General features: G+C 38.3%; 1 protein-coding gene across 1 annotated transcript in view; it reads right to left on the reverse strand.

Annotated features, from left to right (window-relative positions):
* Nucleotides 1–14,431, reverse strand: part of thsd7ba (thrombospondin, type I, domain containing 7Ba) — a 180,901-nt gene that overhangs the window by 94,351 nt on the left and 72,119 nt on the right. Inside the window, exons 8-10 of the mRNA XM_042336209.1 lie at nucleotides 13,126–13,241; nucleotides 9,401–9,533; nucleotides 7,841–7,944 (exon numbers count right to left, since the gene is read on the reverse strand). Of these exons, the coding sequence (XP_042192143.1) occupies nucleotides 7,841–7,944; nucleotides 9,401–9,533; nucleotides 13,126–13,241 (353 nt within the window). The remainder of the gene's footprint in view (nucleotides 1–7,840; nucleotides 7,945–9,400; nucleotides 9,534–13,125; nucleotides 13,242–14,431) is intronic.

Consider the following 14,431-nt stretch of genomic DNA (forward strand, 5'->3'; position numbering starts at 1 on the left):
ATCCTTGTATTTGACATAGCTCCTTATCACGTCTTCGAGAAGTCTTAAATTTATTTGCGTTAAATCAAGTCTTAACTGAAATTTAAACTTTTATGCCATGGTGGTGCAACCTTTTGGCTGCTGAGAGCCAGATGCCTTATTTGAGAAACATTTGCAGGCAGCATAAGCAATATTTTTGTGATTCCCTTCCAAAAACATAACAATTACGGGTTATGGAGGGAGTGGATGGGCCAGATTAAATGGAGAGACTCATAAATATGGTCAATGGTGGCAATATTCTTGAGTTCTTACCCACGCACACAACAAATCATCTGAGTGAGGGAAGAGGAATGATTCCTTGCCTCCCATATTTGAGCCACATCCAGAAGCGTTTTCTGCCAGTCTATGAGTAATATGAGCTTTCACCATGGAAAAAGATACTGCCTTCAGAAGGAAATGTAATGCACAAAAGGAGAACTAAAAAAACAACAACAACAACAAGATTCCATTTATAAAGCGCCTTTCACGTCAGGAGGACGTCCCAAAAACCTTGAAGTATTAAATTTTTTTTTACCAACTATTGTACTTGCCAATAATTTAATGCCGAAGTCAAAGTCAGTATTTTAAGCCACAGAAAGAATAGTTGGCATTTGTTGTAGCTTCTTTGTAAATATTATTTTAACTATACGTATCAGTAATACTAAAATCAACAGTGAATCTGCCTGATTAAGAAGTACCTGCTATATACTTAAGAAAGGTTAATCACAAATGATATATGAGCAATTAAAGAGTATAGCTCTTGCAACTAATTATTCTTTTAGTCCAGTGCCATGATGTCTGCTTTGGAATGAATCTCTTATCATAAAAGAAGACATTAGTGAGATCCAAGCATGTCACTGAGTCAGTTGTGACTGCTCATTAAAATGCATCCTATGATCCTTCTCTCCAAATAGGAGTGCCATTCAGATATGCTGCCAGTTTAATTCTTTAATGATCTTGATTGGCAGCAGTTTACAATGTTTGGCTGTTATTCAGTCAATCCAGAAAAACAAGCTCGAACATTTAGCCACACATTATAATTCACCATATGGCAAATTGAAATTCTAAAAATATACATAAATATTTTACCAATTAATGCACGAGTTTCGTTTTAACAGAGCTTTGAATTTCATATTATTTGCATAAATTTAAACTCAAACAATTGTGTTCTGTCTCAACAGTGAAAATAATATTTGACATCTTATAGAATGGACACTTCCAATAGTGATTCACTGTGATTTTATTTGAGTTGTTGATCAAGACTTTTATCACATTACTGACATGATAAGGCGTTTTATCAAATTCAAGGATTAGCATTATTATTTATTGTTGTTATTGGGTATTTCAGTGGGATTTGGTGTGAAATAACTGTAGCAAAGTGTGAGAGTCAGAGTGCTTCATTTCTGGTGTTTATTAGGTTGGCTGGACAACTGTGATTTTTTTTGTCAGAAAAATGAAATCAGGCAGAGTAAATTGTGGTACAGTTTATTTCCATTACAGTACTTTGTTTTTCATTCTGGTTTATTAGGTTAAAATAGTGTTAAACTCACATTTCCATAAAACACATGCATTGAATATAATCTTTAGTTTGCTGGAGTCTGTCCATATTTTTAGAATTTCAAACCTGCCATTTTGTAAAATTGAGTACCATGCAGCACAAATGAGTAGGACGTGACTTTCTATGTTAAAGAAAAACTCTAGGTCGCTTAAGAGAAATTATGATTTCATCAAATGCACATGAACAGGGCCGTGTTCCAAAATTTATGAAGTAGCAAAATTGAAAGATACATCTTCTTTAATGTGGTTGATAATCTTTTACCCTCTTTCCGCTTGCAAGCTGGCTTTTCTATATGCAGGTTTTCTTGCAAAAGCATCCCAGGTTATTTAGTGTATTTAATAGAGTAACAGTAGTTTTCAATCTAATAGTGTGGTAACATGTTCCACTTGGGATCAATTTTATTGGTGAGCCTGTCCACAAAACTCAGTTTTCCAGCAGAAAAATTACAAAATAGTTAAAACAAAAGTAATGCCTCAAACTGGATTTCCTTTCTGTGCTTCTACATCCACAGAACATTCTACTTCACATAACCTTGGAAGTAATCTTTAGTCGCTTCTATCACGTGAAATACATTTATTCTGTAAGCTATGAATCTACTGTTTTCTGATTTTACTTATCTAGGAACACCCAACTACTCATTAATGGTGTTTATTGTTACATCCCCTTTATCATTTTTGGCCCCAGACATTACTTTATCTAACAAGCTGCACATTAATGAGCAATATGAAAATAGGTCTCGCTGTTACTAATTAAACCAGTGAAGGCATCTAACATTCAGACTTTAACAATCCAGAATCTTACATTTAAAAGTTTCAGACCAGCACGTTACAAGATGCAAAATAATCATTTCCTTTGAGTGCTCAGTCAGTCTCCTCGTGTGGAAACAATGAGCTAAATTCAATGCAAGCAAAATGGATTTGTTCCATTAATTTCAATTTCTGTTTGGCATAAGTCAGATTATGAAATTTACGAAAATAAATCACAGATCTCAAGCTACCAAATTCCAAGAAAAAGACAGCAAAACCATTTTACTCACTGACCTTTTTTCATATGTTCCTATGTTCCTATACTTTGCTGATTTGACAATTTGTGATGCAGCATTCTCAAATGCTGATGCAAATCTCACAGTCTGACAAAAAAAAGTTTCAGTGAACTTACATTTTAAACCCCAAAGCCACTGAAAGGACAGTTCTCACTTGTAACCTCACAAGCTTATTACTTTCTCCTTATTGTCTCTCTTTTTAAAATAAAGTGCTCTCAGTATTATTCAAGAAAATAAACTGGAGAATCTCATCAGTTACTGTTTGATTCATTTGGTCTCCATTTGCTGTTATGGGACTGAAGTGCCTAATTGTTGATCTCTGTGTTCATTAAAGACTTAGTTGAGACCAGTGTCCTCAGACTCTTCCAACAACATCACTCTGATCCTTTACTGATGTCTCACAATCACTTGGATGCAATCTGTCATATTTATGGCTTCTTCCCGGCTTTAATGACATTGGCTCTTGCTCAGCAAGTGGCGTTCTTCAATAGAAAATCAAAATATTTCTGAATGAATGCAACTTTTTTTTACTGAAAATCCATAACAGCAGGAACTCATAGTGGGAATACCTATTTTTGTGTGGATGTGACCACTTTCATAGTCAATCATTATATCCCTGACATCATGTTAAGTACTGTAATAGCAAACACATGTGACTGGAGCCACTGTGCCAAAAACAACTGTGCTAAAGATGAACTTCACCCCAAATTCTCTGCTTTAGAGGTCAGTATTTATCTGATATTCATTGTTGTGTATAAGAGAGAAAGAGTATGAGGCAGTATTCTCAGGTACACGTGATGTATTTGTGTCCAATTTCCAGTTGGGAGGGAGAAATTTCCTAGTTCCTGGTTGTATCATGTTAGGTATACAGTAGATCCCAAGTGACGCAATGTACACAAGCAGAAAAGACAATCATTTTCCAACAGTATGCCTCTGTATTTGTGAACAACGTTTTATTATTTGGGAATTGCCCCTTGGTGGACTGAGGGAAGGAAAGAGGAAGCTGTGTGTAATACTCCCTGAAGCAGATCCCTGGTTGTCTGTTGTGTAAACATTCTCTCACTCTCTATTTTAATGATTTTGCAGCAAGCAGAATCATTCTAATCTTTTGTTTGCATTTTCCTCTCTTCACTTGTTTCTGTAATTTTTTTGCTAGTCAACATCAAGCACTCATACTTTAAGTACAGAACGGATCAGATCTGGGGCAAACTTCCCATTCTTCTGTCATAACAAAATCCCATAATCCCAAATTCAAATTCTCCATCACTGGGACATTTCCTTTTCCCATAAACCATCCATGTGCCTTCGTTGAATTTTCTAATTTGATGCCAAATAATCCAGAATAATACAGTTTTGTGTTGCTACTTTACACCTAATTATGATAAAAAGTCTTGTATTTGAAACAGAACCTTATGACGTCTCAAAGCTCTTCACAGGATTTTACTGTGAAGCTTAGTCACTATTTATTTGTAGGCAAACATGGCAGTCAATTTTATGTACAGCAGTGTGAGCATCAATTTTATCTGCGGGAATATTGTCCAAGACACCATGAGAAAATAATGTCATGGGATCTTCAACATCCACCTGAACTGGCAGACAGGACTTTGGTTTAACTTCTCATCCAAAGGATGGCGCCTCCAACAGTGCAGCACACCCTCAGCATTAGAGTGTCAGCCTAGCCCTAGACTGTCAGTTCAAAATACTGACCAGTTCCACCTTTCCCCACCCACACAACGCTGCCCGTCTCCCCCAATGTCTCTCACCGTAGGCCGGTGAGACCCTCATCTACGCATTCACTACATCCAAGCTGAACTACACAAACTCCCTACCTCCCCAACTCCTCCCTCCACAAGCTGTAGGTCATCCAGAACTCGGTAGCCCATGTCCTCTCCTGCACCAGACTCTGTGACCCTATCACTCCCATTCTTGCCCGGCTCCACTGGTTTCCCATCACTCAGAGGATGCAGTTCAAGATACTGGTCCTCATCTTCAAGGCGCTCCACGGCCTTGCACCCCCCTACCTCTGTGACCTCCTAATCCCCTGCCAAGCTGTCCACTCCTCTGCTCAGTGAGCTCCAGCCTGTTTCACATCCCCTGCCTTGCCTGCCCTTCCATTGGCGGGTTGGGCCTTCAGCCTCTCTGCCCCCATCTGGAACTCCATCCCACAGTCCCTCTGCCTCACCCCTCCCTTGCCTCCTTGAAGACTCCTCTCAAGACCCTCCTCTTCGACCGTACCTTCGGTCACCCTCCTACCCATATTCTTTCCACCCTCCAAACCCCCTGATCGCAACTACCAGCTCGGGTGAGGATCCCTGAGTGTCAGCGCTTTGGGAAGACCTCCTGACATGAAAGGCGCTATACAAGTATAATTTGTTGTTGTTGATGTGGGGCTAGAATCTATATCCTTCTGACTCAGAGGTCAGAAACATCAAGCTAGCAGATATGTTAGGGTAGTGAGTTGGCCCCAGCTCCTCCAATAACATATAACTTTCTAATGTAATTAAATGCAAACAAACTACAAAGTGGATTGAATGTTGCTCACCACGTACCATTGTAGTTGATTTTAGAGCATCTTGGGAATGATTCCCAGGCCTCCATAATCATTTGTATTATATTTGCATTGCCAATTAATCAAAATACATGTGGGATTCTTAAGAGACTCGCTCTATATTCCAATCTGCTGTGTGGCAGATCAGACCTATTTAAGTTACATCTAAGGGATGTGTAACAAATGCTTGTAGGTCAGTTACATTACTGCAAATTTGTTACTGACTAAAGAGCTTGAATTCCCGTCTATTTAAAAAAACATACGGAATGGCAAAAATTAAAGCAGCCTGGATGATACAAGTGACAGAACAGAAAATGAAAGGCAACGCCCTAAATAAGACTCTAAACACTGTGGCCCTAGAAATGAGTAGCTGAGAAATACAACACAATTTATATTTAATACTCACCTTTTCAAGCCAAGAGGAGGTCGCAAAGTGTTTCATACAACTGACTGAGACTCTGAGCAAGCATTGGGGAGGGGGTGGGGGGGAGAAATAGCATCTTAAAAATCCTCAATATTGATAATAATACTTGCATTTGATATAGCGCCTTTTCACGTTGTTAAGACATCTCAAAGTACTTCACAGAATATATTGTAAAATGGATTGACTGGGTATTTTGTGGGGGAAAAAGCGGCAACCAATTGTGCACAGCAGTGTACCACAAACAGTCAAATTATTTTTTGAGGGATTTTTACCCCCAGAAAACGATCCGCCAATCGACTAACAACTGGTTCATTCCTACTTATTACTAGGTAAATGGAGACATGTGGAGTAAGGAAACTTGCCTGCATTTTGAGCTATCTCATATGTCCCACACTGGTCTACAATTGTTTCAGAACTTTAGGTTCCAGGAACTGCATGAAACCCTGCTGACTATTCCAGTCTGCCACGTTCTAGACTCAGACTATTTTAACACTTCAGTGATTGCACATTTTGGCAAATTCTTAAATGCAGTCTTAATTCTGAAGCCGATTTTCCACAGGTACTTTAAAAATGTCAGCAAACCAATTCCCAAAATGAAACCTAAATTTAAGAGTCTGCATAAATGTGGACACTATGATATATTAAAAAACGAATCTATATCTAAATGCAGGTGGAATTTCTGGTCACAGGAGAACAGAGAAAGAGTAAAACAGAAAATAGGGAAAGAAAATGCAAAGAAAATAGGGAAACTATATTTTACATGTTCCACTGTAGAACTATGGAGGAAAACACTTAAAAAAAAGTTTTTGAGAATACAGGGCACAGTTTAGCAAATCAATGTATGCCAACAATTTGCGTCAGTAAGCACCATCTCTGAATATCCTCGTATGGTTCAAAATCCTGGAATATACATGCCAGTTACTTATAGATTGCCTGTCATTCTATTTCTACTGGTATCCCAGATTCCTACTACTCGGAGCACTAGGAAGAACTTCAGAGGATGCTCAAGGAGAAATAGATATAGAGATTTTCAGCATATATATCAAAACACACAGAAATATCAGGTGGCTCCGTCTCAGTTTCAATTGTTCTAAATTGCTCCTAAAACAATCCATTCAAGTCCCAGAGAAACAACTACTGGACCTGATTGCCTATGACAGGATTCCACACAGATTAAGGAAACTGCAAACACCTTTTCATGCACAGTTTCATGTTAAGCCTGCTCAATATAATGTATCATGTTGCTTTTACCTTGAGGTGAGCAGTGACATCATTGTTATCCTGAAATCAGGTAAAGACCCGCTATCTACTTCCAATGCTTTCCCTCCCAGCTCTAAATATCTGTCATCGTCCATTAATCACTGGACCAGAGAGGTAAGCATATTATATGTGCAATGATGTCAGTGTCACTGTATTCTGGAGCTTGCCTTGAAGCAAACTTGGAATGAGAAATAGAATGGAAGCTAAAAAAAAATCTTGAGCGAAATCTCTTGGTTTATGCTAATTGGCTCCTAGGGAAAAAATCTCCTGTGCAGACTTAACGGAGTGAATTGCCCGTTTCTGTGCTGAAAAATTCCACGAATCTATAAATCTAACCTCATATTACGATAGGTCCAATTCATTGAGGACTTGAACATGAAGTGCAAAATGCGTGGGCTGGAACATTTTGTACAAACGTACATGTGATATAGCATTGTGTACAACATTGCATCGCTACGTGGGTATGAAACCCAGCAATTTGCAGTCTGTGCCCACTCAGAGAATTGAAAACTGGAACAGTCATTTCGGCATTACAATGGGAAAGAGCTGCGTGGGGCATACCCACTGTCGGCTTCTGCACCTGAGCAGCATGTCTATGTACTATTTCTCCCACAAAACAAGTCAGTCATACACTGGCTTGGCCTAACTTGCTGCATGTTTATGAGCCACGGTTGAAACAGAATTCAGATCATGCTGCAGCTTTGACACTCCAATCAACATGCGAAGATAAGACTCAGAGAAGAAAAAGCTGAACATTTCAATACCAGATAATTCATTTATCGCAACAGCTCATCAATAAGTACATTCTAGTACTTTACAATGACCTCATTCCCCATTATTATAGAATAATGAAGCATCTCTATGTGGAATTTATATTTCACACTTTGAAGTTGCAATATTTCCAAAATAAATTAGAATATCAGATCACTTAATCACAATCTCTCAAATGGGCTGCTGGGGAGAACATGAAAATTTACAAAAGAAATGTACCTCTAATCTGTAAACCAGAACCACAGGCTTCATTTGCTCCGATAGTTCCCCGTCTGACATAATCAGGAGCAATAATGCAGCGATGCCACTTGTGTTCCTTCCATCTAAAATAAAATAAAAGAAAGGGTTGGACAGAGAATTCTTTCCTTTATCCATCAACATATTGATGCTTGTAACCTTCTCAGTTAAAAAATACAAGGCATGGTTTTAATTGCTCTCAAGGGATACAGTTTATGTACATGCCTGGTTTGCATAATGTACAAACAGACTACTGAAACTAAGGTGTGTTGGCTTAATTTTCTAGTGATAAAATAATAGTATAAATACGTTTACCAGGTCCACAATAACAATGCTCTGCGTAACATTACAGCAATATATTCCACCATGAAAGGACTTATTTCCTCTAAATGTTTGTGCTGCCCACCACAGCTTATACTTGCATTGTGAATGTTTTATTAATATTTTAATAAAGCTGCATTCAGACTAGGCTTTAGGTGATAAGTTGCTTGGACGTACAGTTTTCAGGAACAGTCTGATTCAGACCCTCTTCAGTATGAAGATGGAACGTAGAAGATTTCGGAGGCAATCTGATCCTGCTCTGCTTCAGTGTGAACATGCAAAGTTGGATTCACACTTTGTTTGTTCGTCTGTGCTCCTCTGAACTGTCCAAGGGCCTTAAATGAACCTTTTTTAATGCGGTTTTATGGCCAACAGCTATGAGAAGAATTCCCCATCTGGTACTCTTCTGTTTTCCCCTTTATTTACTTCATTGTTCCTTTGTTATCAGCAAGCCAATGTTTAAAGAAAAAGGACTAATTGGTGTAAACACAGCTTACTCTACATGCGCTGAATTGATCTGTCTAAGATAGAGGATGGAAGCCATTTCAGTGGACAAGAATGGTTGGAAGTTTTGAAAACTGAATGTCAGCTTCGTTCAAATTCATTTAGGAATCTGACAACCTTTTGGTGCATTTGATTTAATATTATGCAGTTTTCAGAGCCAACTGTGATCTATCATGTGGTTAATTGGACAGTTATAATAATAATTCTTGCATTTTATATAGCGCCTTATCATGTCTTCGAGACGTCTCAAAGCGCTTCACAGAATATACTGTAAAGTGAATTGACTGTACATTTTGTTGACGAGACATGTGTAGGTTTACAGGACTTTGAGATGAAGTATTCTGACTTTCTGTATGGTAACACCGAGGACAAGAAGAACAGTGAGAACTGTCAAAACTTTAATAAACAAAGACATATGCCAAAAATATTATCTAAAATATCAGAGTAACTTTTACCTTTTTTAAAATTCCCCATACATTCCTTTATTTAAAGGCTGCTTACATGATTACAAAAAAAGAACCATTTGATCTCTCATTTCTAAGTGTTAAAAGGATTAGAATTAGAATTCTGCACAAACAGGATGCTGCAAGGAACGATACTTTGTAGCATGGATGATATTCTCATATGAATTCATTTAATTTATTCAATTCATTCATTCAGTTAAAATCGCAATTCGACAAGTCACAATAAAATGGAAATGCAACTTTTATGTTTTACCTGTACTTCGGACAAACTGAAAGTACTTCACATTTTCTTTCTTCATACAGAGTATCCGGACATTCCTGACCCTTGTTGGCAGGTTTCTGAATGATAATTCTGTGGCGAGACTGCTTAGCAGAAGAGACATTACCTGAAGAAACTAGAATGACAAAAGAGTTAACACTACTAAAACTGGGCATAATTTAGAGAGATTCGGATATTCTACAATTCCACAAAAAAAACTTTAGTTCTTTTCCCTACATTTAGGTTCCACACTATACTGTATTATTCATGAAAACAAATAATGAAATAAATAATCCTTGCATTTAATATCAACTGAAATGTCTTGAAGCGCTTCTCAAATTGCTGCAAAGCATAGTGACTGTATATTTGTAGAAAAATGCGGTAGCCATTTTGCTCACAGAAACATTTAAGAAACAGTGATGAAGTTAATCACTCCCACCCTCGCTCGCCTCCACTGGCTCCCCATCCCCCAGAGGATTGATTTCAAGATCCTCATTCTCACCTATAAGGCCATCCACGGCCTTGCTCCCTCCTACCTCTCTGACCTACTATCCCCCTACCTACCTGCCCGTACCCTCCGTTCCTCCGGCTCCGGTCTGCTCCACATCCCCCGCCCCAATCGCCCTACCATCGGTGGTCGGGCCTTCAGCCTCTCAGCCCCTAGGCTCTGGAACTCTATCCCCCAGTGCCTTCGCCGCTTCCTCCCTCTCCTCCTTCAAGGCCAGTCTCAAAACCTTTCTCTTTGACCGAGCCTTCAGCTCCCCTCTCGACTCTCTTCCCCCTCCTCGCTCCCTCCCTTCCCTCCCCTCACCCTGACCATTTCCCCCTTCCTCGCTCCCTCCCTTCCCTCCCCTCACCCTGACCATTTCCCCCTGCTCGGGTCCTGACCCAACTGTGCAGCGCCTTGGGACGTCCTCCTGACGTGAAAGGCGCTTTATAAATGGAATCTTGTTGTTGTTGTTGTTAATGACCAATTTAGCTGGAGCACCATTAGCCAGGGCACTGGTAGAAACTCCTTTCTCTTCGAATAGTGAGATCTTAAATGTCCACCTGAACAGGTAGATGGGAGCTTAGTTTAATAATATTAATAATCTTTGCATTTGATATAGCGCCTTATCAAGTCTTCAAGACGTCTCAAAGCGTTTCACAGAATAAACTGTAAAGTGAATTGACGTGTATTTTGTGGGTGAAACAAGTCATTTGAACAATGGATCTGCTGATAATGCAGCGATTCTCCACCACTGCACTGCGGTTTGAGTCTGGAGTGTGTTCGAACTTATAATTTTCTCACCAAGAAGCGAAAGTACTGCCAACTGAGCCAAGTTGATACTTGATTGATAACTGGCAATGATAATATAAGCAACAGTGATCCAGGATGATTTGCATTTTACATCATTTTTTCTCACATCAGGGGCACCAAATATTCACCACCTGCTTGTGTTGGATTAGTTGCGATGAAAACATACACTCTGAGGATCACAGATATAAATTTACATCCTAAAATAAAATCGCAAACTGCGTTGGTACGCATCTGGCTATTTTTAAATTTATTTTTAATCTGTTCAGAAAAAAGATTGCAGACAAATCATCTCAGCAAGCTGATAAAATCTAGCATCATATGCACTTAGCTGAGATGTCTATGTGCGTGTGAAGGACATAAGGCTGCTTCAGGCACTACATTTCCAGTTTCATTGGCAAAGGCCATCTTATCTTGATATTTACACTAGCATTGATTCAACTGACAAAATTAGATTCATTTCGTTAATGGACAGTATTAATTACTGTACAAGGGAAATCTTGCAAAATACAAGGACGTCAGGAACTCTCAAGAGACACTGGGTAATACCCTCACTTTAGTTGTTATTGAAGAAATGCAACTCTTTACTCCTGTAATTGTAAAATAAGCTTGTTGATGAAAGACAGAAGAATTTTGCCATTATATCTAAATTGCTTTTTTGCCAGTTTCTCCTCCGCAAATAACATTAGCCCTTTCAAAATGCAACCTAGATATTAGTATTCACCCCACCCCGTCGCGAACACAATTCTCGAAGCCAGCAAATCATTACCAATGTTCTTGCATGCAAATTTGATCTAATCCAAAATGTAATTTCAAAATTTGCAAGCACCAGATTATTAATGGGTTACGGAATATGTCAAAGGGTGTTTTTTGCCACTCAGCAGCAACGTGTGTTTTTCATGTGACATTTGGTTATGATGTACAGAATATTAATGTAGCACTCAGCTTTTCAGATGTTGTTTTGAAAGCTGAGTTTCACTATCATAAGGTCAACTTAGGGGATGACTACCATGTTCCAGCTTGTGTTCTTATTAGAGCTTCTCTTCGTCCCTTTTTACCCACTCACTTTCAGTAACATGTTTCCCTCCAGGATGCTATAGAATTTTGGTATGCAAATGTCAGGCTTAACCTCCTCTTCAATGTTCATATCAGAAGTGAAGTTTGATGACCACAAAATCCATATTACTCCATTCCTATTTACTGTGATATGACTGGACAAGATAAGTAGCTCCCAGAGGTATATGTCAAATCAAGTAATATCATGCTCGAACTTTCTTCAGAGAATTAAATTTCGTAGACTAAGCCAAGTCACATCAAGGAGAGGAGATTCCTGACAGCTCCACTCAAATGACTTTCCTGATAGGTCAACTAAGACTACTATCTTTACACCAGTGTATTTCAGTGGTCTGGATTGCTCTGATCTGTGAACTATGAATAAAGTCACAGATGTGGAGAGCTAACAATTAAACCAAGAAAAAATACACACAAGAGGTAAAAAGCATAGCACACTTTTCGCAGCTCTTTTTACACACGTTTCACTTGAAGTCATCACAAACATATTTTCAAATGTTTTTCCCCTTAATTACTTGCATAGCCTGGAAATAATGACGCTAACACTGGCAGGCACCACTCTAATTGCATGTGCCACTAGTAGTTAGTAGTTTTATTGCCATAAAAGATCTAAAAATATGAACATATTTAGATCTGAAATCTTATTTGGTTCTGAAAATGTTGCAATATTTTGTAAAGGACAAGTTGCAACTGTCAAGTTCTTCTCTTCAAAGAAATTCTAATTCCACCTCTAGTAGGATGCCAAATTGATATCCCCTTTGGACTAAAATCTATAACCTTTAACATTGAAGTTGATTCTCATAACATCTACAGGTGATGAGAGAACCTGGATCACTTCAGACAGGATACTGTAAAATTCAGGTTCAGAGAGACGGATACCATTGTGACAGCTTAACACAAGTGCTGTCCCATCATTTTCTGTGTATTTTATATGAAGCCCAACAGGATGTGAACTGAAAGGAAGTGGAGGGTGTGTTCTCTGGCTTCATTTCAATTATCAATGAGCTGCTGCTACAAATGACTGTTGAAAAGTCAGTGTGGAGATACACTATAACACAAACCTGGAAGCATGCACAATATAGCAGAAGATCAATATGCCTGAGGTGTGGAAAGTTCAGTTAAGATAAAGGTTTCAGTTGTAATCAACTTTGAATGTTCAAGCTCTCAATCCCCATTCAAAAAACTATTGAAGGCTTTAATGTTCTGTGTAAATGGGTCTGAAAATAGTTTGTCAATAGCACAGGCTTTAATTTCTTTCTGAGAAACCCCAAAGGCTACTTTAAAGTTATCGGTATAACACAGTTTTAATTAAATGATTAATAACACTTCAATGTCACTGTTAAGGTCTTACATTGCTGACATGTTGTAGGGCAAGACGTCCATTCACCAAAAGGGGTAACAATGCAGTCCTTTTTGCATGGCAAAAGACATGGTCGGAAATTTTCTGGTCTGGTAATTTCAGGACACCTGGAAACAACGTGAAATACATTAGACCCTTTGTAGAAACAAAGCACTTTCTAAGTATAATTTTGAAGGTCATTGTCTTAGGTCCCTTAGGTAAGGAAGTGATGATGAATTTGATATTTTGGCTTTGTGTTTCGTTGTAACATGCTGCTTGGGTTTATGGACCTGAAAGAACATATTATAATGAGGTACTTGTGTTTCGGTTTTCTTTCAAATGCCGAGTCTGAGACTGAAACTAGCTTTGTTAATTTTAAACACTTGCACGTCACTTTGAAAGTCCTGGCAATACACTATTCGGAAACATTTCAGAGGCATTAAAAAATTATCTTGCAGGGGAAATGACAAGGATCTCAAAACTAAATCTTGTTATTAGCATTGTACATTGTAATTGCTATTCATAATGCTTGCATTTGGAAAATTTAGCAGCATGATCAAAAGACGGGCCTTGACATTTTAATGTACTGTCCATTAGCACTCCTGGGTTGCTATTTGCCTATCCTGTTGCTACTCTGTTTTATGTGTCAAAGAAACTGCTTCTATTCACAGAAGTAAAAGTTTTGTGGGTGGAACTTGATTTATTTTACTTTAAGCTCATCTTTCAGCATACCCTTTGTAGTGAAGGAGAATATAACCAGCCTCATTAACTGCACAGATCATTGAAATTTAGCACTGAATTTAACAATATATTTTAATTAGATTATTAATACTGCTGATGAGTTTATTCCTATATTTTATCTGGAAGGTGAATACGAGTGGGCCGACTTATCAATAGCCAAGCTCCAGAAAACTACAACCAAGATTGATCTAATCATGTCTATGAAGTGATTGCTGATCTTATGACCTTCAGTTCTCTGATATACTATCCTGCACGTAGGACACTATATAACAAGTTGTTGCGTTGTTGTGATTCAACTGAATACAGCCTTCAGGATCAGTCACTCTCAAGTGCTCCTTATCCAAGTTACTCCTACTTCCCAAATGGTTTGTGTTTACAGTGAAGAGAGAAAAAGGCAAACAAATGAAAGGATTTCATCCATAAGTGCTGGATATTTTGATTGTAACAATAAGAATAAATTATTTAGTCAGAAACAAATGAGTAAAATTAAAGTTAACCTAAATAAACAGAGAAAAGAGGAAAAGTAAGAGTGAAATAGAGTTTAAAAATTAAGTGTTATTTACAATTGTGCCCTTAG

This window comes from Callorhinchus milii, unplaced genomic scaffold (assembly GCF_018977255.1).
Source record: "Callorhinchus milii isolate IMCB2004 unplaced genomic scaffold, IMCB_Cmil_1.0 Scaffold6, whole genome shotgun sequence".
Lineage (NCBI taxonomy): Eukaryota > Metazoa > Chordata > Chondrichthyes > Chimaeriformes > Callorhinchidae > Callorhinchus > Callorhinchus milii.